At 42.8% G+C, this 25091-nt stretch overlaps 1 protein-coding gene across 1 annotated transcript in view; it reads left to right on the forward strand.

The window, feature by feature from the left end:
* The window catches only part of ITFG1 (integrin alpha FG-GAP repeat containing 1), a 188230-nt gene that overhangs the window by 10340 nt on the left and 152799 nt on the right, over positions 1-25091 (forward strand). The window contains exons 5-6 of the mRNA XM_032960639.2: positions 910-990; positions 18644-18738. Coding sequence (XP_032816530.1) covers positions 910-990; positions 18644-18738 — 176 coding nt within the window. The remainder of the gene's footprint in view (positions 1-909; positions 991-18643; positions 18739-25091) is intronic.

The raw sequence follows: 25091 nt of genomic DNA on the forward strand, positions 1-25091 counted from the left end.
GACACTACTAGCATTGTGTCCTTTGACTCGGAGCAAGAAGTTATTTCTTCATGTGATTTAATGGAAATTATTTTAATTGTCGCGTGAAATTAATCGAAAGCTTTAAATAATAACTTGGCTTACAAAACATATTTGAAGCCCAAAACAAACCCTATGAGGTTCACACATTTATCTCTTCACCAGGAGAAAAAGTAACATGTATTCATATTCATCTATTGTGTTCTCTGAAGAAGGTACTTTGCCCAAAATGTCAACTCTTATCTATTTTAAGACCACATTGTTATTGATGAATGTTAGTTAGTTTTTTTGTGAATTGTTATAGGGCACGACTGCCACACAGTAGCATCACCAATTAATGTGGTTACTGTGTGTTACCATTGTAGTTTTAATATGCATTTATTTTTCCACTTAATTTGATTAATATATATCCTAAGAATAAATAATGATTTAGTCCCGAGCACTAGACACTGCGTACTGTGTTTAGTTAGCGGTTTCACAATTAGTAATTGCCTGGCACAACATTGCTTATGACAGATTTTATATTTAATTTGCAGATGCCATCGTAATAGAATACATACTACCTTAATTTTGCCATTTTAAATATTTTCAACCTTTGATTACATAAAAAATAATGAAAATGTATGACAAATGAGAACATTTTACATTATGCAATGTAACATATTTTGAATATGAAATACCACTTGACATGACATTTACATAAATATTGCATAAGTACGTGGATGCGTGCGTGTATGTTGGGCATGGTGCTGGCCACCCACCTATCCTCTCGTGTGGGTGGCCTGCACCAAGGTCGTGATCGGCCTTCACAGGTGCATGCTAACAGCACTTGGCCCAACAGTCTGTCATGGCTATACAGTGGATGATTGTCTTTTTGTGTGTACTTAACAGCTTTGATGGTGACATGATACCAGATGTTCTGGGAGAAATTAAGGGAGAAGAAAAGAGCTCAATTTGTTTCCTGAAAAACAGGTAATGGTGCAAACTTCCACAGTGCATGATAGCAGCTGGACATCGAGAGAGAGAGAGTATTTCGAGGCAGCAATGTTAACATCAGCACAGCTGTGCGCTGCCAAATGAGCCTTCTGCTGTGCGTATGAAGATGAGGATAGATTTTCGGAAATGAAAAAAAGGCACAGAAACAACATTGCATTTGTAAGTGAACCCCTGAAGGAAGCTATATATAAATGCAATGCTTTGCTATTTGGTTTTGTGTGGCGGTTGCGTGTGCTGTATTGTATTGTCAACAGCAGGTTGCCTTCTTGTTTCCCCAAAATTAGCAATCTAAATCTTCTTAGGTTTCCCCCATCTGCTTTCTCATAATCTCTTGGTAACTATGTTGATGTCTCTTATCTTAGGTCATCCACGCACATATTTTTTCTCTCGGTACACCTCTTTAGCTGCACGTATTCATCTTTTTTCCGAGATTAAATTGCGTCTACGCACACAGTATTGTCTCTCCACATGTCCCGCAAATGCCATTTCACTTTGTGCAGTCGTGGTTAAAATAACGATCGGGTTTATGACAATTATTTGTGAACCCTCTTATTAAACCCTATTATTAATTTTGTTCTTCTAGTTAATGTTCAGCATTCTACTGTAATATCGCAATTGATTGTTTGTTTTAATTTGTTTATTTTTTATTTGGTGAAAGTTAATCTTCATTTGATTGCTGACAAACATCACTTCTCAACATCTTATTCTTAGCTCTTTCGGTAAAGTCACGTTGAAGGGAAACAATAAAATAATAAAATATATATAAAACAATAAAAAATTATCACGACGTTTTGACCATAACACAAAACAGTCATCATCAGGTGTGAAAAGCAACGGCAAGAAACATTTGAAAGAAGTGGCGGTTTGCATTTATTTATTTTTAGAACGGTGTTTTTTAAAATAAATAAAAAAGTGCCTTTTAAAAAATAAATAAATGCAAACCGCCACTTCTTTCAAATGTTTCTTGCCGTTGCTTTTCACACCTCATGATGACCGTTTGTGTTATGGTCGAAACGTCGTGAGAATTTTTATTTTTTATATATGTTTTATTATTTTATTGTTTCCCTTCAATGTGACTTTACCGAAAGAGCTAAGAATATGAATTACTGCAGTCACGAAAGCTTTAAATCAAAATTCTCAGCATCTGTTTGTTAGTTAATAACTGCTTGTAACAAACGCTTTGATTCTGGAATGCATGGCCTCATCAACTCGAATGTGCTATATATATCGTTCGTGATTCAACCATCCACGTTCCTGAGTATTTGTAATCGTCAACTTGTTGAAGTTCTTAACCTTTTTTTAATCTTGCACTTTTTTACCCAGAACTTTAATTATCACCGTAACGTTAGTTTTCGTTTTCTTCAATGCCATTACATCATTTTTATTTAATAGGTTTATTTTTTTCATTGTTGATCTCGCCTATCATCGGTAAGAATATCTGTCATCAGTTTATCTTGGGTAATTTACTTTCATTATATTCATACCGAAACATAATTTCGTATTTCTACTTCCTCGATATGGAAATCAGTCGTTGTAGATGTTATAACCAAAAGAATGAAGACAGCCTTTTCTCATTTCAAACTCCGTAGGCATTCCTTCGTTTTGTTCCTACTCTGCAACGTGCTTTGGCTCATTTTATTCCCGGCCACATGTCTTGTATCAGAATACCCACACTTAATCTGGGCGGTTGTTTACCAATGGCATCAATTTAATTTCCAGCTTCTTCATCTGAGTGCTTGATGTCAATTTTCTATAATCCTCATTTTTGAAAGGGGTATTGTATATCTTCATGTCCATGCTGGCTGTGAACTCGAATCTAAGTTCTGCTCTTGGTTGATATTCTTTGTGTATCTAATGCTGTATCTGAATATATATTGATACACCTTTAAACAAGCGATAATGGTCACACAATATCCTGCACTTTGTGATTTCAAACATTCGCATCAAAATAGCCCATCAGTTAAATTTCGATTTAAAGCTTTCGTGACTGCAAGGATTCATCTTCTTTGGTTCTTTCGGTAAAGTCACGTAGAATGAGAATAAAACAATAAAACAAAATAAGACAATAAAATTATCACGACGTTTCGGCCACAACACAAGTAGCCTTCTTCAGGTGAAGGAACAAAACTGTCGGGACGAGAGTTCATTAAAGCTCTGTCGTCCCGACAGTTTTGTTTCTTCACCTGAAGAAGGCTACTTGTGTTGTGGCCGAAACGTCGTGAGAATTTAATTGTTTTATTTTGTTCTCATTCTACGTGACTTTACCGAAAGAACCAAAGAAGATAGCCCAGCAGTATTGCTGTCATTGTGTTTCTGAGGTATTTTATGCATCTTCAGCTGTCATGACAAAAATCAAATAACTCATCTGAGTCTAATGCTGGAGCATATGCTTGTATTATTAACAGGTTTCTGGAATTTTGCTGAAATGTCTGCAGTCTTTAAGAAATAGCATCTTTATTTGAATGTAATGCAGTATAATTCCTTTGAAATGATCGCTGTGTGCTATTCCTTCTTTTCTCTTACGTGAAAATATGACTTTAAACTCGACCTCTTGACGGTAATATACTTCTGAATTCTCCATCATCATTCCAAGCAGTTTCGGTGTTCCTAAGAATGGCTCCTTTCTTTCACTCCAATGCCTGATGAAGATGTCCGCTAGCTATCCAGTTTTATTTCAACCTCAAATGTCCCGCACGCAGATCATCCACCACCAAACACTGTCTGCCGTGTCACCATCAAGCAACCGAGCAAGACAACTCTCATTTTCACAACCATTTCCCTGCGTGGCGGCACTATTATTTGTGATATGTTGGAATATTCGTGAGTATTTTTCACGGCTGTTGTCTACGGTGTGCAACCAGAAGGGAGGTTCATGGTTAAACAGACCATTCTCTCATGCCCAGACAAGCTCACATGCTTGCAATGGTCCCACTTCTGTCCCTTGGACATTCCGCTACCACACCTGTATATCGTGAATGGCCGGCTGTCAAACACCCCCTGTCTTTTGGTCTTAGTTGGTGCGATGGACTCGAGAGGGAATTAATGGAACGCGCTGTTGTGCGAGTCCACTTGTAAACACGACCAAGGGGGCACGGAAACCGGGTCAGCGTGACCTGGGGCTCACGTGGGCAGACTCAACATCCCGTGGTAGTGGACCCATGAAGGGCAGTGTAGAGGATCTTTTGAATGCGTCTGGGTCAGGGATGCTGCTGTGGTGTTAGTGTTAATCTGGGCGGTTGTTCGTGAATCGTATCAATTTAATTTCCAACTTCTTCATCTGAGTGATTGATGTCAAATTTCTGGAATCTTAATTTTTGAAAGGGGTATTATTCATCTTCATGGCCATGCTGGCTGTAAACTCAATTTAAGTTCTGCTGTTGATTGACATTCTTCATGTGGCATTAGTCGTTTGCACACTGGACTTGGTGATCCAAAGGTCGCCAGTTCCATCTCCCAGCACGGCAGTTGAAACAACGGTGTATGTTTCTTGAATCTCTTCCTGCTTCGGTTCACCCTGAAGTGTAAATGGGTTCACCGTGGTTAGGTGATCAGTAGGTCATGTATGAAAGCGTAAAGAGTGGGTACTGTCACCTCTTCCGAGGCATCTTGGCCATTGTGAAAGAGTAGGCCAATATACCATCTAGTCGGGCTGCCAAGAGCTGTCTTCAGTAGGAGACCCTTACTGCCAACAATGGCACTGGCAAACAATTTGTGTCGAATAAAAATAAACATTTTCACCACTGCTGAAGACTATACCGACAGGAAGTATTATTTTAGCAATGTTGTTTGGGAAGGCAGAATTAATTAAGGCTACCTGTAAAGGTTTATTGAAGCGAAAAGCTTTGCTCACTCATGGCATCGTCCTGCCTGACTTGTTTATTTTCCTAAAATACCTGCGGAGAAAAGTTTAAATGAACTGGAAACCCCATTACAACCATTCGTTCCATAACATTGCACTCTTTGAAGGCAGCCCAATTTTATCCACGAAATAGCAAAGCTCCATTGTATTGAAACAACAGTGCCATTTAAAATGACATGGTGTCTTGGGGGAGGGCAGCACTCGGAAGCCCCCATGCAAATGGATATACTATTATTAGCGTATTGTTTACAGCTGCTGGCCAAGGTAGATGTTTCTATCGGCCAAAATGCCAATACATTTCAATTTCCAGTATGCACTGGATGTAAAATGTTGTTGTGTAATTGGTGGCAGCGGACATGAACGCACAGACGGCATTTGAGTGCGCGTGTTTGTATGAGGAGCGGTTGTGTCGCGGTTAGCGCACTATGTCACAAACCCAGCGACTCGATTTCGATTCCCGCTCACAGCCAACATCAGTGACGATTATCTTAACTGGTCATGGGCCTCCCCTAGGTCGACTCGGCCTGAAATTAGTACCTGGTGCAATGTGGAAACATCGCCGCCGGGGAGACGAAGGCGGCCGTGCGTGGTGCTGGCCACCCACTCTGTCGTGTGCCACAGTGCCTGCCTTCATAGGTGCTCGCTAACAGCACTTGCCCAAATAATCTACACAGGCTATAACGGGGGATCTTTGTCTTTGTGTGCGTGCGCACGTGTGTACAGACGCACAGACAGCCAGGGCCCCCCCCCCCCCCCCCCCACACGTATTGGCATTTATGATATTTATGATGCCGTCCCCACTGGCCTGGCAAAACACTGCGTTGTACGCACGCGTAATGGCCTGTAATGCACCAAGAGACACTTTCCCGCCTTCTGAGGAAGCTATAAATAAGCCTAACGAAGCTGCTGCTCCTCTGCAATTATTTCACACCTATATACCGCGGACGTTTCTCACGCCCCTCCCTGCGTCTAATGAGGTGCGAAAAACACAACATGCCTCCGTGGCCATTATGACTCCCGTAATACGTTGCCCGATGCAGAATTTCACCTTTAAACTTTATGGCCGCTTTTACTGCATAATGTGACAAACAGAGTAATCAATTGTAACGTTTGGTAACATTCAAAAATAGCTCTTATGCATTCGGTGTGGTTTTTACTGGCCATCGCATACCATACTTGCTATTCGGCGTGATTGTAAATAGGCATGGTTTTTGTGCCAAAAGTAATAAGCGTTTCTCAGCATTTATTTAGTTTTATGTAAGCAAAGTGATTTCTTTTCGAAGTCGCACCACTGCGCCGTTTTTTTCTCTTGTGCAATTCGGCCGACGTACGCCTGCATGCCCGCACGCTCACGCAGGAAACAGGTGGGTAATTTTACGTTGCGTTGAACGATTATAATTATCAAATAAAACTTACGGGGATATTTTGCGCAAATCCGAGTTATTTTCTTATTGCTTTAATGAGGTCATCATAATTATAAATGAACCTGTTTGAACCTTGAATATATTCCGATAACCCCATAAAATGTGCTTTTAACAGTAGATTATTAATCATGCAGGTGCAGTGGATTTAATGAGGGGAGTTGATTATCCATGGGACCGCTCTTGTGTGATTGAAGTGGAGCTGCCTTATGAAGTTTAGAAAAAAAAGATCTTTGGAAAAGATTTAAATTTAATTTTCCTCTTCATCAGAGCCTTCTCATGCCTGGCACCACTCCCTCCAAATGGTTTCACTTCTTCATGTGAACATCCGTTTCGTAAATCCTCCGTGCCTTTTCTTGGGGATTAACTGACGGCGCGGAGATTTACTCCGGCTTCGTTTTGCGCGACTTTAAATCGCAAATGAGGAGCAACTGGGGACCCCCCCCCCCGCCCTCCTGTCCGTTAACCTTCCTGCGAGTTCAAATACCTCGGCAACCGCTCTGCTCTTTTCCTGGATGCGGACTCTCACGCCGGATGTGCCGACACCTCGAAGGCCAACGGTGGCTGGGGTTTCCTCGATGATGTCCCCGCATTTTTGATTTGGTGCACACAGCGATTGTCACGTCCGCAACAACAACAACAACAACAGACGTAACAATTGTTATTGGTTGGAACCCCATCTTATTTCGATTTTATGAGAAGACAATATCTTCCGTACACAAAATGAAATGTGCATATTATACTACTGCATATTTTTTTTGTATAAAAACATTTTTAGGAGAGTAACATTGCAAATAATCGAAAAAAGAATGTACACATCACAATCACACCTTTTGTTTGTCTCGGGTAATTAGGTACATGGAAAGTACCCAACTACACCCTAGCATTTTGTCAATCCACTGATAACGGTTCACTTGGCTTCCCCTTGCTGTGTAAATTGGCGCAGCTTCCAATTAAACAACAACAAAAAATCCGCGTCGCAAATTAATTAACGTGGTCTGTTGCAGTGTCCAGGTCTGGTCTAAGCATGGGTTAACCATGGCCATGTGCTATGTTGTTGTGATGGATGACCCAGGGAGATGATAGGGGTGGGGTGTGGTTTTTAAACAGTTCGCTTGCAGAGCTTTTCCTTTGCCCGCCCGTACATGCCCACGATCACATAAATCAAATTCCCTGACCTCCGCGACGTTGTTAAGTTACGCTGCGTTAAAGCGAACAAAAAAAACCCTGTGTTTGATTACTAGCAGCAACTTGCAAATTAGACCAAGCATATGGCTGTGAAACCGTAGCATTATGCGGATGTACGGTACGCTCGCAGCAATTTGTCAGTTTTAAAACGGTCTTTTTTTTGCTCATTTGGAACCGCTGCTTAAATTAGACATCTGAGACTGTGGAATACTTAATACGCTTAGATGCTAATTTTTTTTACATTTTTAGGACTGTTCAAATTCATAAGCGTTTCTCAGCGTTTATTTAGTTTTATGTAAGCAACACCGCTAGTGTCCTGGCGGTACCCCCTTTTGCACAACCGCAGGTGACCTTCTCACGTTGGCAGCTCCCGCCGAGAGGCTTGTGCCACGAAACCCATCGCAGGCGTGCGTAGCCACCATTGCACACGCGGCGCGTCTCATTTCCTTTGTGTCGGAAACTGAATGCCCACGATCTTAACACCTCAAATCAGCTTCTTTGCGGGTTCAATCGTGTAGCTGCACTGCCAGGTGTTCTTATCTAACCCCTGCAAATGAAATAGTAACGTGGGGAAATAGGCCGATCGATTTGGTTCGCGAGCAAAACCGGAATTTTGACAGGCGAGCATAGTTTTGACAATTCGCGTAACGACGTTTCGCGGGAAGATTGCGTCCAGCATCAGCGGGTGCTATAACAAGAGCTCAGATCTCGCACGAGAGTACTTCCCGATTGGGTCCTTGAGTAGAGGCATGCATCTTAATCCACTTTTTCAATGCGTCACCTGCAGCCTTATCGTCTTAACGTCTTAAAATTCTCCCACAACTATAAGCGTCGCGTATTTTTTTACAGTTAGATATAATAAGCACAACTCGTTTTTTTTGTCTCCACATAATTACGTTAATGGTTTGTTTTTGATAGCGCTCGCACACCCTCCGTTACGCTTGGGCGTCTCAGTGCTTATCACGCGATAAGCGACGTGCATCACATCTCATGCCAACATGTATGAAAGGGCTGCTGTCCTTCTTGGCACAAGGTAACTTGGCACCTGTAGGAGGGGGGGGCCGCAATGATTACTGTGTGTGCTATGTGTAATACCAGTTGAGTAATTAAGCAGCTAATATTTCGAATTTTGCTCATTTGGACCACGAAGTTGGCACATAATGGCCTGCCTCGTTTTGAACAATATCGGGGGATATTTTTGTAAGTAATTTGTATTGATCCAACCTCGGGGGGGCGGAGGGGGGGGGGAGGGGTTGGTGGTGGTGTACAACTTCCGTGGCCGGGGTGAGTGGTGCATAGTGGGATAGGTGGCTCTGACAGACAACCAACGCGGACGTGTAGGACCGTAGCATTATGTGGTACATTCGTCAGATCCCTTTTCTTCGGGGGCGGAAGGGGGAAAGGGGAGGGAGTCGGTCTCATTTTAAGTTCAGTCAAGTAAGCTCAGGGTCTCTGGAGTGACATTCACGAGGCAGTGTTGTAAAAGTTGCTCAGGCGAATAGGGAGTTATGCCAGAGGGTGAATGAGGGGTCCACGTGATCCAGGGAGGCCTGCCTGAATTGAACTACGGACCTCCGGAACAAGCGGCGAACGCGCGCGACTGCTGGGTCACATACACATAATGAAAACATTTATTAGTTCATCAGCCTCTTGACTTTGCAGATCTACGTTATCCACCCGCTTTTGTTTAGCAAGCAAACTGCACCCGATTTGACCTTATGGGTCTCATCAGCAGTCAGGCTTGTTAAACAAATGCTGCCGGATTACCAGATGTATATTTTAGAGGCTTGGTCTATTGAGTGATGAGCGCCGTAATGTCAGTAGATTTTAAATATCATTAATCTTCTGTGAGAGCCCACTTCAGGATGTATTATTAATATATATAAACAATTGAACGATGTGTCTGGGACAATGGTTGATTATGCCAGGTCAAAAAACAGGCAAAAAATTCAAGGGGATTTTTTTCCTCCCATAAGAGATTAGAAGGTAATTACATTTTACTGGAAACGGGTGATGCAATCTTCCGTGAGCTCCAGTCTACTTACCTGATAAACTGGGCCGTGATGACTTCTGTAAAGGCTGTTATCTAAGAGGCCATGTCTTAATGTGTAATTCACCTGTAATGGAGCCTTTTTGGAAAAACTTTCAAGAAATTATTTTTAAAGGCCAATGAAATAAATAATTTGCTCTCAAATAGAATAAATAATGATTTTTTTCTGAAGAAAAAAAGGATTGCATTGTTTCTCTGCGATTATTTAAAAACAAAAATTTTAAACTTGAGATTGTTTTTATTTCAAGATTCAGAGTGTGTTATCGAAACACTCCAAATAAATAAAACATACGGATACATTTTTAACAAATCGAAACGATGCCCACATACTCGACCCTGTATCCAATGTTCTGGAGACTTCCTGCAGTGTCTCTGACCATGTCCGTCCAGTGCTTGCTGAACTGCATTGGTTTGAAACGAATACATTGTAAGGTCGCACTCATTACACATAAAGTGCTTGCGACAAATGAACCACAATACCTCGCTGATCTCATCAAGAAGCATAAACCATCACCCAAACGCCAGTCGTCCTCAGCAGCTTTTGACTAACAATTGAACAAAGACGATCACTGCATCGCTCACTCTCCAATGCGCTTCTGCGGACGTCTGGAATGCTCATCCGATATTAGGAAGCCACTGAAGCTATGCACTTGAAAATCTGGACTAAAAACGTATTTCTTTAGAACCGCTTTTTGTGTTTAGCTTGTCCTTCCCTCACACCTCCGATTAGCACATTTGGCTACATAGAGTGTAAAATAAGTTCAACATGTATCCAAACCATGACATGAATAACAAATTAATGCCTTGTTGACGTAACCTAATGTCAATTTAGTGGCAGTTTTTATTTTATTTTCTGCTGACATTGTCTTGAAATCGCAGATGTCATTGGACAGAGGATAAGACCTTGCACCATGATCCCATTTCTTTCCAAGCTTAATGAAACCAGTGAACACACTAATTATAAACGCCTTAGCAGTACAATTTACACCCTGTTTGACAAACGTTTTTACAGACCTATTACGTTTCACCCACCTGGCTGTGTTACTATTGATTTTTCACATTTCAAATGTTATTTATTTCAGCAAGAAGGGCCCAATGAGTTGCTAGGCTATTTTATGGGCGACGTTGCAGTGCGCATTGAGGCGGGATTCCAGAAGAAATCCAAGACCGGCGCAGCCTTCGTGGACCATTCATTGCCTCAAAACAATACGCTTGATGTGGATGATGCTGAGCAATAAGCGACTGTGTGTCCATATGGGTGACAAAGCCAGCTGAACCCGGTTCCTCAACAATAGATGACCACAGGGTTCAATGTTCACGCCAACACTCCTCAATGTCTACATGAGCGACATGCTGCCAACAGGGTCACGCAAATTTGTATGTGCGGATGACCTTTCCCTGACGACGCATGCAGCCACTTTCAATGACATTGAATCCACTCTGAACCAAGACCTTAACACCGTGGAAGAATATTTTTGGAAATGGAGGCTCAAGCCAAATCCCTATCGTACAAAAATCGCTGCATTTCATGTAAAAAAAAAATCGGTGCCAAGCACACTCTGAAAGTGTCCTGCAGCAATCTTGTGTGACACGACCCCACTCCAACTTATCTCGGAGTGAAGCTGGAGCTTACGCTAACCTTTCACGACCACCTGTTAAAAGAGAGCCGCCAAGACCAAAACAAGGGTTAAACTGATCTAGAAACTGGCAAGCGCAAGCTCCGGGGAGCATCGGCGCCAGTGCTACGGACATCAACGATGGCCCTTGTGTACTCTGTTGCCGAGTATTGTGCACCACTATGGACCAGAAGTAGTCACACTCGACTTGTTGATGTCCATCTGAACACTGCAGTGCGGTGTGTCACTGGAACCCTCAAGTCGACCCCAAACACCCTGGCTGCCCATGCTGTCACACAGCTCTCCCACCCATCCGCCCCGATGCTGCAACGCTCCGTGAAGTCTTGCAAATCGAGAACGGTCACCTTCCCATTCAACAGGACCTTGATAATGTCACTCGTCATCACTTTAAATCACGCAAGCCCTTTTGGACCAATGCACTTAACCTGAAACAATGCAAGTTCAACCTCGATGAAGCGTGGAGAGCTGAATGGAGTTCAACATAACTCTTAAACAAACGCCTTGTGGAAGACCCCATGCAGAAGATGCCTGGTTTTGATCTTCCACGAAGCTCATGGTCCACCCCAAACCATGGCAGATGCACAAATGGAAAAAAAGAATCCATTGTGCGACTGTGGTCATCCAGAACAGACCGTACAACATATAACGATGCAATGCCCAATCCACAAATATTAAGAAGACATTACCAGCGATACACTCCCCTGCTACTGGCACGGTTGTCTGGCTTGACCACCTGAATGTGAAATTGTAGTTGCTCTGCATCTACATCATCCATGCAAAAAAATATGGGTGTCCTGTGATGGTACAGATCTTGGTGACAGTCATATATTACATAGGTCGCAACACAAACAGAACGTATTCGTACACGCATTTAAATGTTGCAGGAATAGAGAACTGGTAGAAAACGTTACACAACGCGAAGCATGTCGACATTCTTTCATGAAAGAAACAAGGGGTGAAATGATGGTGCAATGCTTAGTGCACCACTATGAGCCAGGCGACCCAAGTTAAATTCCCAGCCACAGCTTTAACATCAGCGGGGAGTGATATCTGACGGAAAGCAGTCCGAAACCCCTCCCTCGTAAAGAAGGGCAGGTATGGTGAAACCACTCCACCAAGCGTCACGGCATGGGGAGGTCTCCATTATTATTATCAACCAGTGGCTTAATAAAGAGCTGCAATTTGTCAATTATATAAACTAGGGCAGCTACGTTACTTTCCAAGTTGAACATGCACCGATTCTTAATACTATTTTCACATTTTGTCAGCAGTGGTGTAGAAACATGGACGAAATATACTTTTCTAGCATTGTCATTATCAGGCAATGCTTTAAAAAAACATCTATTACAAACAGGGTCTGAACGCTTCATGTTTTAAAAGTAACATTTCACGAACAGATGGGTGTCTAATGTGTTCGCATGAAGGACATGGCATAGATATATTTGTATTAATAGCCAGATGGTGTTGAATCCTAGACATGCATGAAGTGAGTTTGACGATTTCCCTATTGCTGCTTTTGGCTTTAGCTAATAAATACAACAAAGTAAATGCAACTCTGAGCAGAGTCAATCATGGTGTTTTACAGTTTCGAATTGGGGTTCCCGCAGGCTTGATTAGAATTTATATTTCGCCTGTATTCGGGTGTGACTGCCATTTGTGACTTCATCATCCATTGTTGCCATAGTGGCACTCCTTCCACCCTGTCTCTGAAGACCACAAAAGGCAAAGCGTGCATTAGTCGTCTGCATGTTACCAGTGAGTGCAGCTGTAATGGTCACCGTTTTCCAACTCTTTACAAACTGCTTGACATCGAGTTGCTTGTGTTGCAGCAGCACGCACTGACAGCACCACCAGCAGCATAATGTTCAGCAGCAGTCGCAGTCCAGTGCATAGAGCCTTTTCTGGCATCAGATTGGCCTGGCACGTGTCAGGGCATTTCTGGCCGAGAGGGGCTTGGTGTTTTACAGGTACACTACAACGTTGCATATCCAACCCACTGGGAACTGAGGCATACGATGATATGTGAATAGGTCGAATATGTGAATATCAATAACAAATGACAATTGCACAACATGTACGTAGATTTTATGGATTTATGCACTTTCGTTTGAATGGAAGGGAACATGCACGTGATATAATAATGAGCCAAGAATGTCCCGCGTGTGACGTCACTCCAAGAGGCCCACCCCTGCGTGACGTCATTTCACATGAAGCCCACCCCCTCATTAATATTCATGAGTGGGTGGATTTTTATACTAACGCAGAGGAAGGTCAAGCTGAATTAAATAATTTATTACGCAAATAGGGTTTCCCCTTTTCTTCTGGCAACAAAACAGGTATTGTTCGGGTCTTTCAGTAAAGCCACGTAGATAGAAAAAAAATATCACGACGTTTCGATCGCAACACAAGCAATCGTCATCAGGTGAAAAATATATGTATAATTTTTCCTGCCTCAGCAGCTCTCCCACTAGATTGTTTTCACCTGATGACGATTGCTTGTGTTGCGATCGTAACGTCGTGATATTGTAATTATTATTTTTATTTTTCTATCTACGTGGCTTTACCGAAAAACCCCAAAAATATGAATTCCTGCAGTCACGAAAGCTTTAAGTCAAGATTTAATGCATATATTATCAGAGTATGTTTTTTGTTTGCATTCTGACCACAAGTATTGTGGTTCATGCAGACATGATTCCTTGTTAAAGGTTTCAGTTTGGTGTTGAAACATCTCAACACCTGTTTTGTTGCCGGAAAAAAGGGGAAAACCTATTCTCTTATTACGCAAAGTCGCTCAAATATGACGCTTCTTTACAGAAAGTGACAGTAAAAAAATTTATATATGCAGCACAGTGCTACATCCGTGCGGGACGTCGCTGCAATGAGCCCCCCCCCCTTCATTAATTTTCATGCCCGCGTGGAAATTTACACGAACGCACAAGAAGGTCGCACACTCCACAATCCGCACCCCTCCCCTCATTAATAATCATGAGCAGGTGATGTCACTCCACGTGCCGCACCCCTCATTAATAATCATGAGCAGGTGATGTCACTCCACATGCCGCACCCCTCCCCTCATTAATAATCATGAGCAGGTGATGTCACTCCACGTGCCGCACCCCTCATTAATAATCATGAGCAGGTGATGTCACTCCACATGTCGCACCCCTCCCCAATAACCATTAGCGGGTGACGTCACTCCACATGGGGCAACCCCTCATTAATAATCATGAGCTGAGAAATTTTTCTATTGAATATTTCAGATTTACTGCAATATACACCCGTCCTTGGATGGGCAAAAAAGCTAGTAGTATGATATTCAGTATCGTGAGACACGTGGCCATCATCAGGACACTTCGTCCATCAAACGCCTCGCACGTGGAATTATGTCTAAACTGATTCCTATCTTGAAAAACACAGATGGAACTGATTTCAAGAATTACAGACCAATTAGCCTCCTGGCACATGTGCACGAGAGTCGGCGAGATGTTTACTACCTCGACTAGTATACAGGAGGTCATGGGTTTGAGCCCAGCCCTGACGCCTGCTGTATATTTAGAGTTGGCATGTTCTCCCTGTGGTCACGTGAATTTTTTTCTCCGGGTCCTCTCGTTTTTCTCTCCACGTTTAGAAAAAACGCGTTTAAAGTATTTGCCTGCTATACATTTCCAAACGATAAGCCACTTCGCTGAAGAAGAGCTATACAGCTCAGTGGGCCTTACTTGGTAAAATAGTAATAGTTTAGCATACATTATTTGTGTAGATTTCTGAAGAATATATATTGAAGGCGGACCAGGTATACAATAAAGAGGCAAACGACAGTAGGATGGAGTGCTTTAGAATGCTGATATTGGTTATGAAAAGCAAAACACCACTGTGCCTCCAGAGGAACATTGAAGCATTGTGCAATATTCCTTAAGGACCCTGTACCCGTTCTGTGCAATATTAATTGGCTTATTTTGTTGTTGCTGTACTGATGCACCACGGATCTCTGTTGTAAAATAGCCGTGCAACTGTCTAAAACAGGAGCGTCCATGTAACGAATACAATTAATTTGAGTGCTTATAACCTGCTATGATGTGTGGATCAGAAAAATGGACATTGACAACTAAAATGGAAAAAAAAGATGACAAGTGAGTTTAACACGGAGGCTTTTGTGACCAATATCCATAATACAGGTTTTTTTGGGTTAGATCGCATAAAAATATAAATGTGTCATTAAACCCGCCACCACCTGACACAGCCAATTAGTAAGGTTGGTCACGTAAACAGAAAATGCAAATTCGTTACTAGTACAGCACACCGGTGTGTTTGAGAACCAAGCCACACCATTTACAATCTGAGTACGACGTTTCGCCAGTAATTGTGGCACTCCAACTAGGTGCGTCTAACAAGGTTAAGATAAAAGGAGCCTGTTTGAGATCGCCCTGCGTTGTGATGAAGAACTGGCAGTAAGAATATGGGACATTATTTGTATTGCACAGCTGGCGTGCACCTCGAGATGCAAAATAAAGCACTCGCATTATCGACACTCACAAGGGCCACATTTTAACTCTACACACACGCCAATGCCAGCGTCGGCACAAACGATCGATTGCAGGGCTGCGCCTTTACCGTATACACATGCCAATACAGAATAGTATCACATTTCTCCCCTCCGTATGTGTTGCAAATTGGACCCATGATTTCCAAAGTGCACTCGAGTGTAGACCTTCCCCTTGGTCACCAACTCCAATGTCTGTCTTGGTAACCTGCCCACCTCCATTCTGCAGGGTCTAGCAGAAGGAAGAAAGTGTTTGTGAAATGTTTTTTCATCCACGTTGGCCAAGAATGATAACCTTTTGAAATTTAAATGGCAATAGTTATTCATTTTGTTAGGACCGTTTTTTATGGTAGGCTCAGGTGAGCCCACTAAGGAGATAAATGGACATACGGTACATTCTTCAGTTACGAGATCAAATCCGCATGGACTGTGCCTTGCCATCAGAAGTTATAACCACCGACTCAAAAAACACTCAAATTTAAGTACAGTATAGTTCTACTAAACTGTTAATAAAACATTGGGGCCAATCTGATTTATATAAATATGTTTTTGTTCTGTACTATCCAAATATGATTTAGCCATGCATATAGAGGACAATTAACAATTTAGATTCATTTGTAAGACGCCTTCCATGAATGCTTCAAGGCACCTTGCTAGAACAAGGATAATGAAAGGTCCAAGAGAGAAGGAGAAGCTAAATAGAATAAACCGACGTGAGAAAATTTGTTTTAAGACGAGACTTAAAAGTATCCATGTTAAAACAGTTTGTATAAAACTAGGTGCTTGGGGTAGCTCAACCGGTGCCTCTGAGATGCTGGGTTCAACTCGATTGCCACCCAGCATTATTAAACTTGTTTTTCAAGTGCCGCAAGTTTATTGTCTCGACCCAGTCAGAAATAACTACGAGGAAAAAAAAAATTGAAAGTTGGTGTTGACCTGACTTTGCTAAATTCCAGCTCAGACAATCACTGCCATCGAGACCCTCACCAGGACAAGCTGATTGAGGACGAACGAATAATCACTGCCATGTGCCAGGCAGTAATCTTGCATAGCGCGTATGAATGGATGAAAAAAAAGACCACTTGTAAAAACATTCTGGGGAAATCCTTTTCTCTTCTTTCTGGTGATTGTCTGGCACATTGGTGCGAGTCCTGCATGTCTCGGCCTTGTGACATCGCCTCTGAAATACGGCGCTGGACAAAAATCAATTATGATGATTATTATCGTAATTAATTTTTCTCTCATGAGATGACATTCGACAATCGGAATAAAATTGGGGGAAATTAGCAAGTATAAAAACATTAACTTTTTAACAAAAATATATCAAGTAGATAAAAAATGCACCTTATTAAAAAGCATTTATGTTTAAGAATTGCCAAAGCATTCATATTGTGATGGTAATTTGTATAATTTGGTATAAATATTAGTATGAGTTCTCTTCGGGGACTGTTTGATAATACTCAATGTATCATTTAACTTTAGCTAGACACAAAGCATTCTCTGTGGTTAGAACAAATAGACTGAGCACAATGGGAGTGCAACTTTTCCTATAATTGCGACCGTATTGTCACACTGCACTTACAAAAAAATAAATGTTAGTTCAGATAACAGGATGCATTCATATGGTACCCTGGGTTTATAATAATAATGTTCTTTTGCAGCACGGAGAAACACTTTTTTTTTCCCCATTGAAATAAACATGCATTTGTGTACCTTGCACAATGGGGTCTACTTTCCATTGCAAGCTCCCATCGCTTTGTGCTGTTAGATTTGTTCCAAAAAAAGGGGGTGGTCGGCGTGTGCACACAAAGTGCGTAACCGAGTAGCGTGCACGGTACATAATTACTTGTCCCAACTTCGGTCCGCGTAGCGCGCTTCTGAGCGAATTCAAGCGATGCAGCGTAGCAAATTTCGTCTTAATATAGGTGAGCTGCATATACTCTATCACACAAACCCAAGCCGCATAAAGCTTAGGAAAGCTGTCCATGATTCGTGCATGGTACGCCATTGTGATACTGTTTATTTATTCTGAATTAGAGTGGTTACAATCTTCAATTGTGTGCTACGGGCAATGTTTATTTACATGTTATAGATATGGAAAAGGAGTGGGTGTAGACAGCAACGTGGGTGTCTCCCTTTGCCTTCCTTGTCTTGATGTTTAAACACGACTCCCAGTTTTTTTTGTTTAATATTGGTTGAGTTCACAGGGGAGGGCCCAGTCCATGATCAGATATCATTTGTCAAATAATATGCACGGTGGTGCCGAATCAAACCGAGGTGACTGGGATTATAGCACAGTGAGTGAACCACTGCCTTTATAAAGTCATGTTATGGGTGCTGTGGCCAGTGCAATGCCAAAACACCGATGCCTCTGGAATGCTGCTGTTTACGCGCTGCATCAGTACTCATTTAAGACAGTTGACTTTGGACCCGTTAAGATATCGCTCGCCCGCTAATGTTGCAGCGCAATGCACAAACCGCTTCCCACACTGCTCCTCAGCAAAGACACCTACAGTCGAAACAAACTTTTGAGGCAAGTGCCAGAGTGAGCACCTATGAAGGCCAGCACAGTACACGAGGCGGTGTATGGCCAGCACCATGCCTGAAAGGCCTTTGTCTCCCCGGTGGCGACGCGTACACATCACACCAGGTGCTCATTTTAGGCCAAGTCAACCTATGGGAGACCCTGGACCGGTTCAGAGAATCGTCTTTGGTGTTGGCCATGAACAAGAATTGGAATCGGTTCATTTGGTTTGTAGCGCATCGCGCTAACTGCTTTGTTATGCATCACAACTTCCAGTCGAACACACTTGGAGTTGGCCTCATGCAACGGACTGTGTGGTGTCCCAATTGAAAGTTAGTTTGGTTGGAATTTATTTTTCATAAACTCCCGCAAATGCTTCCTCTTGTTGTTGCCGTGTTGTGCGCGTCCAGATTGGTGAACTGCGTGGATGCTCTCCAAAGCAGCGGGCGCTTTGCCAATCCACACTCTCATGCCTTCTTGGACCTAAACCGAGACTTCACCGCAGGTATGCAAAGAAAAGTAATTGCCGCTCCTCAAAACGTGGTGCCAAGAAACCCTCTGAGGTGTATTCCCAAGGCTCCCTTGAAGCCACGTCTCTATGTTTGTCAAGGGCCAAGTATCGATCGTGGTCCGTTCTTAAATATTTAAAAGTTTCAGGATTGCTGAGTGTGACTTGGCTGTTCACTGTGAAAGTTTGATTTTTTTTTGTTCATTAGTGTGACCGTATTTGAAGAAATTAAAAATCATTTTTTTTCCATTTATCATCGCTGTCGATTTAATATTGTCCGTAATCATGAAACATCTGCAATCTCTGTGTCTTGCTTACCACCATCGTGCATTGTTCACTAGCGTAATCATCATAAGCGTCAATTATTGTCTGTAAAGCGAATGGCGTGAGGGTTTTGTGTACATCGACTCCCACTTCGGCACGATGTTTGTGCCAAAACTAAAAAAAAACTGTGACCCATGATTGGTGATCCTATCCCCTCGTGAGTGTTATAACTGCTTGTTGTTGGGTGACATCTTTCGTGACTATTCCTCGGTTCCCTTCTTGCTTCCATCAACGGCTCCCACCTCGAGTTTAGCGCCTTGATTGCCAAGCGGCAGTGCGGGAGTCACGTAGGGAGGAGGGGGTTGCCGCACAGCTCCACGCCGCTGCCGTCCAGTGGGCTGCTTGATTATGAAGAACTTTGCTCTGTCGCGAACAGCAGCTGTTTGCATTTAATAATACGTGCAATATTCTCCTCGTTCCATTTGCACAGCAGTCCTTTTAACATTTCTTGACTTCTTCTTTGGTTCTTTCGGTAAAGTCACGTAGAATGAGAATAAAATAATAAATTGATAAAATAAAATAACACAATAATATTCTCACGACGTTTCGGCCACAACACAAGCGGCCTTCATCAGGTGAAGGGACGAGACTGTCTGGTAGGACAGCGCTGGAGTGAAAGAGCCACGTTCAGATCACGACCTTTAAGCTGTGTGAGAGGAAACAAAGCGCCTTGACAAAGGAATTAGCATGTAATTTAGCATTGAAATGGCTGAGTGATTAGCTTGTGACTGGTCACAGAAATAGCTATGTTAAAAGTTCTTGACTTCCTCAACACTTTATCTTTACCCCAATTTAATTTCTTGCAATTGTGTAATTGATTGTGAATTTTAAATTGGGCCAGTATTGGCCATGACTGATGCACAATGAACCCACTCTTGCGAACAACAACACGGGGTAAACGGAGATAAAGCAATGGACACACTTTGTTTTTTCCTCAGCTTTAGTACATTCGAGAACAATTGTTCTCGTCATTGGACAGTTATTATGCTCGCGATATGGCAATTAACACAGCAGTATTATGTAACATACACCAGTCGCTCCATGTTTCATCACCGTGATCTTTATCATCGCCACCACCGCTGTCATTTATTCCTCATTTATCATCGTCATTCTGCGGTCGTCTGTCTTCATTATCATGAAAAAAATTCTCATCATTCATCAGAGTTTATAAATATCCTGGCCCCGCCAGTCATCCATGTTCATCCGAATACATTGTCGTCATCATCATCAATCAGGCTTTTTCATCACCATCTGGTTCACATGTCAACAACTTGCAAAGGCCCGTACTTCTTGAAGTCTGTCGTTTCACACTTATTAATAATTTGTTCATTTCAACATTTCAGAATCTTTCAAAAAGCCTTACTCAGACCAAATAAACGGTCAGCCTTGGAAAGGGAAGTGCCTTGTGCCAACATGTAAGAATCATTTCCCCAGCTAACTTGTCCACGCATGTTAGTGACAGATGTAGAGCACCGTCAGTCCCATGGAAACTAGCACTGCGCAAGCTTCAGAGTCTGCCATATGACTAATAATATCATTAAAATGTCATTATGCCACCATCGCTGCTCTGTAGCCTCCCCACCAGCAATGACGCCCGATGATGCTCAGCACAACGTCTGTGTCTGGCCGAATAATGGCATGCAGGGTTGGGATGGATACAAAAAGATTAAGGTGCAGCCCTGCAAGTGCTTGCTGCTGTAGATGGGCCTCCACTCGAGGGGGGAGTTCTATACAGCCCCTCCATAGAGGGTATTTTGGTGTACTCTTTCACGCTGGCCAAGTGTTTTGAAGAGGTGGGTATAACGCATCCTCTACCCCCACCGAATGCGATCTGCCGATCACCTAACTGTGTGGTGTAACTAGTATACTGCTGGCTGGTGTTGTATATGCCGGGTATTTCAAATTTGATGAAAATGATACAATTTAAATGAAATTTGCAAAAAGCGTGTAATTATCCGAAATTATGTTAATTTATGTAATTATGTGCATAAATTATGCTAATTAGCAAGATACTCTCATTAATTAATGCGAATGTGTGCGATTTTGCTGATGTACGCAGTTATGATAATTAGGCCCCGCCTCGCTGACGAGGGCAGTATTATCAATCGGGATCACACAATTAATTGTATGAGGTTATGCTAGATTAAACTTTGCTTCATTGTCTAGGGTTGTATTATCAATCGGTATAATACAATTATTCTCGATTTAACATTTACTGATTATGTATTAGTGTGTTTATGTCAGGTTTCGAAATTAAAATCTCATCGCAGGATGCAGTTCTTATGATTAAGATTATTATGCATGAACTGAGGAAAGAAACACTCAAACACTTGTGTGTTAAGCAATTTAAATTTCTAAACAAAACCTTAACACTCTAATATGCAAACTCTTATGCTTGGAATTGTCAACACAGTACTCCTGAAGATGTTCCCCTGATTGATCCATACATTTAACCCTCAATGATCACGTTTGTTAACTGGGTAACAGTACAATCGATTATTCCTCAGAGTAAGCGAGCATACACGGCGAGAGGAAAAGTCATTATAAATTCATGCAACGATATTCATACGAAGGGCAATAAAGAAACATGTCCCGAAGGCAAGAGTAGTTATCAATTAATTCATTTGTAATGTCATGCAATTAAAAAAAGAGGAAGAAAAAAACGAACGACTAAAATACTTCTAAGTGACCGTATCCACGTAACTCAATGGGCAGCAATGTTCTTCACGATCAGTTGATATTTAACGCACCACCTTGGAATAGCAACCCTTCTTGAAACACAAAGATAACTTTTTGGAACAATCTTATTTGTCCCGATATGCGTGTTGTGCGTCTTCTTTGCCACTTGTTCAATTCTTTGCGTAAAGCAGACGCCGGGCGATGCGTCGTGAGGGTGTGAGTGTGGGGGAGGGTCGTACAAACGGCTTCGTTCTCTCTCTTGCTCGGGGGCGGCCACAGTTTCTGTCCACAGCTGGGTGGAAGAGTCGGCATGATGCTCGCCGTTGGTGCGCGATGATCCATCGTCAGATAGCACCCGCAGCTCGTCCGCTGGCTGCAGTTCCTCACTCTTGTCTTGGTTCCCAGCCGGTGCCGGTCGGTGTGCGAGTGGGTCAAACCCACGGCGCGCTCGCTGGCGCCGACACTCTTGCTCACGGGCGGCTGGTCAGGCTCTTTCCCCTGCTGGATGAGCCGAGTCGGCACAACGCTCGTCCGCTGGCAGCTGTCACCCTTGCTTGGTGGCACTGGTGGCGCTCTCTCTTGCTCCGTCTCTCTCTCTCTGGCGACGCTCCATTGCGCGTGCAGCTCTTCACCCTTCTTCCAGGAGGGCTCTTGCTGTGAGCTGCTCGTCGCTGGCTGGATCACTCGCTCTCAAAACTTGAAAATTGTATTTGCACAACTCTTACACAACTCTGATAGCTTAGTACGATACAGCTTATCGCAATCCTCGATTCCGCAAGCGACTCAAAACATCAGGATGAATGTAGAATAAACTTCCGGCGATACTCTGTCGGTCCGTGCCGAACTCAGCACCTAACATCACCTCGCCCCTCTTCTCTGCGAGACACAGCACCCATTGCTCATGTCTCGAGGCCATGCCCCGGAGCTGGCTCGCTGTCCTCTTCCGAGCTGCTGTCTCTTGCCGAGCTTCAAATGTGGAGCTGTCCCCTTGTCGAGCTGAATTGTGTGTGTCGTGTTGCTGTTTATATCTGAGAAATCTCCCCTCTGCGCGTCTCTTGCGAGAGAAAAAAAAACAGATGCTTACTCCGTCATGCTCCCCCCCGCGGCCGCGCCTGATTGCCCCCCTCCCCTCTTCTCTTGGTGACCCCGGGCGGCTGCTTTACATCAAATTGATGTTTGTTTGCACTCCCAATCTCTCTCTTCGCCGTGTCCGCTGAGGGAGAGAACGCACCTTTCATACGTATTTATGGCTACCATGTGTTTGTGTCAAATTGTTGGAAGACAAAGGCGGCCGGGGAGGCTCTGATTTCATGGAATACATATTATCTGGTCTTGTGTGGTTGACCTATTTTCTTGAACCTCTAATGAATTACCCCATGTCTAATCTCTTGTGATTATTATTTGGTTTATGTTTAACCAAGATTTGTAATGTACCATTAGATGTTACCTCCGGTATTTCAAGGGTTTTATTAACTCTTGCTCCCTGTCTGCATCCAGGGATCCGTGCTTTTTATTCTCGAGGTCAGAGATATCCCGAGGCTGGAGATATAACCAAGCCCTCACTTTCTTGACTGCCAGAATTCACATTCCTTGGTTCTCTTGGTGAAGTTACATAGATAGAAATATACAATAAGAAACAATATATGAGTTGAATAAGGGTGAAATAATATAAGTAATAATAAAGCCACTAATATAGACTGCAGTCTATCATGTCGACTTATTCTTATAGCCAAGCTTCAACTTTTTCCGTAAAAAAATATATATCAGTTATAATGTCCGTTTGCCCTGTGCTCTGTGTCTGTGCCTGTGATTATGGATATTTGTTTGTGAATTGTCCTTTGGCAATCTAGAGATTTTGCAGATAGTCGTTAACCTCCCTTTGCCCTGGAGTGTATTATTTAATGGCCTTTTACGACCTCCAGATGCTTGGTGCTTGTGGGACGTAGTGGGTTTGAGGGTATTTATTTATTTTATCGATTATTGTTGTTATTATTATAAAAAATGGCAGAATTATTTTTAATATTAATTTTTGGAAAAAGGCCTATATTTACAACACTGGACAGAGGCCAGGGGATCTTAGGAAACTTTCCCATTGTGTCAACTGCCACGCCGGGAAATTAAACCGGCGAAGTCGGCTCAAGTGTGCAGACCATTACATCACAGCAGCATCTTGTCCGACGGGTTCACAGCCAGTTATAGTTTGAGCTTGAGTGCAACTAGGTTTAGTTTTGTGTAAAAGAGGGAAAAGTTATGAGTTTAAGCCGCAGATATTACAACTGTCCAGTTCCGTGTAAAATCAATATCCTTGTTGTTGAATGGGTTTTTTAAGTTGCAGTTATTGATAGGTGTTTCCTGGAGAGTATCTCACCAGTATGAGATCTAGTCCTGAAGAACAACACACTCATAGTTCTGGCCTTGAAAGCATTCTACCTTCATCTGGCAGTGTAACCAACATTGGCGTTATCCAAAGCCTGGGCTTTTTTATTGCATTCTCACCGTGACAGTTTTCTTCAACATTTTCTCAGAAGCATGAGTGCAACTTTTCGAAATGGATGAATACGGCGTTTTGTTCTGAAGACGTTGCACTCCCACAAGAAGGCATTCTCCCCGCACCTCCGATTAGCACGGTTGGCTACGTACGGCGCAGACGAAGTTCAACGTACACACGTTCTGCAATCGATAGTGCTTAGGAGAAGTTTACCGTGGGGACCCTCGGGGAGTTTGCCTCCCTTCACACGCGAGCATTATCGATCACGTGCACGACCGTCACTGTTTGAACGCACCGATACATAAAAACTGACGGTTTTACCGTGCCCCACTGCAGTGAATTTAAGCAGCTAGCTGACCCAAAGTGGGGCCGTGTAAAACATGTAAGTGTTCCCCCGTTCGTTGCTTTTCATTTTCAGTGCATCGATGTAAAATTTGTCTCCGTGGGTCGTGAGTTCGTGGAGTATTCCACAAGATTCAGCCCTTGGCCCCAAGCTGTTTCATGCCTACGTGTCCCCCTCGGATGAAGGATTAACAAATATAAATTTGGGGTTTTCGCTGTTATGCAGATGATACCCCCCATGGATTGTTACTTTCATACCAAACCGGAGATGAGAGGCTCCCTGCTATCTCAGTTCCTGAGTGAAATGCAGTCGTGGGTGGCTATAATTTATCTTAGAATAAATTCCAATAAAACAGAGGTGATATTTGTCTGCTCCAAATACACTTAGCTAAATCCCCCCAAGATTTAAATCCTTTTTTATAGTCACGTGTTAACTCCAATACTACGAAAACGTGGGAATGACTGCATCCACAATCGTGTTTGGATACCCACAGAGGCCTATTTTACCATTTGAATC

The sequence above is a fragment of the Petromyzon marinus genome, chromosome 25, assembly GCF_048934315.1.
Source record: "Petromyzon marinus isolate PM22_M1 ecotype Great Lakes invasive population chromosome 25, UKy_Petmar_22M1.pri1.0, whole genome shotgun sequence".
Lineage (NCBI taxonomy): Eukaryota > Metazoa > Chordata > Hyperoartia > Petromyzontiformes > Petromyzontidae > Petromyzon > Petromyzon marinus.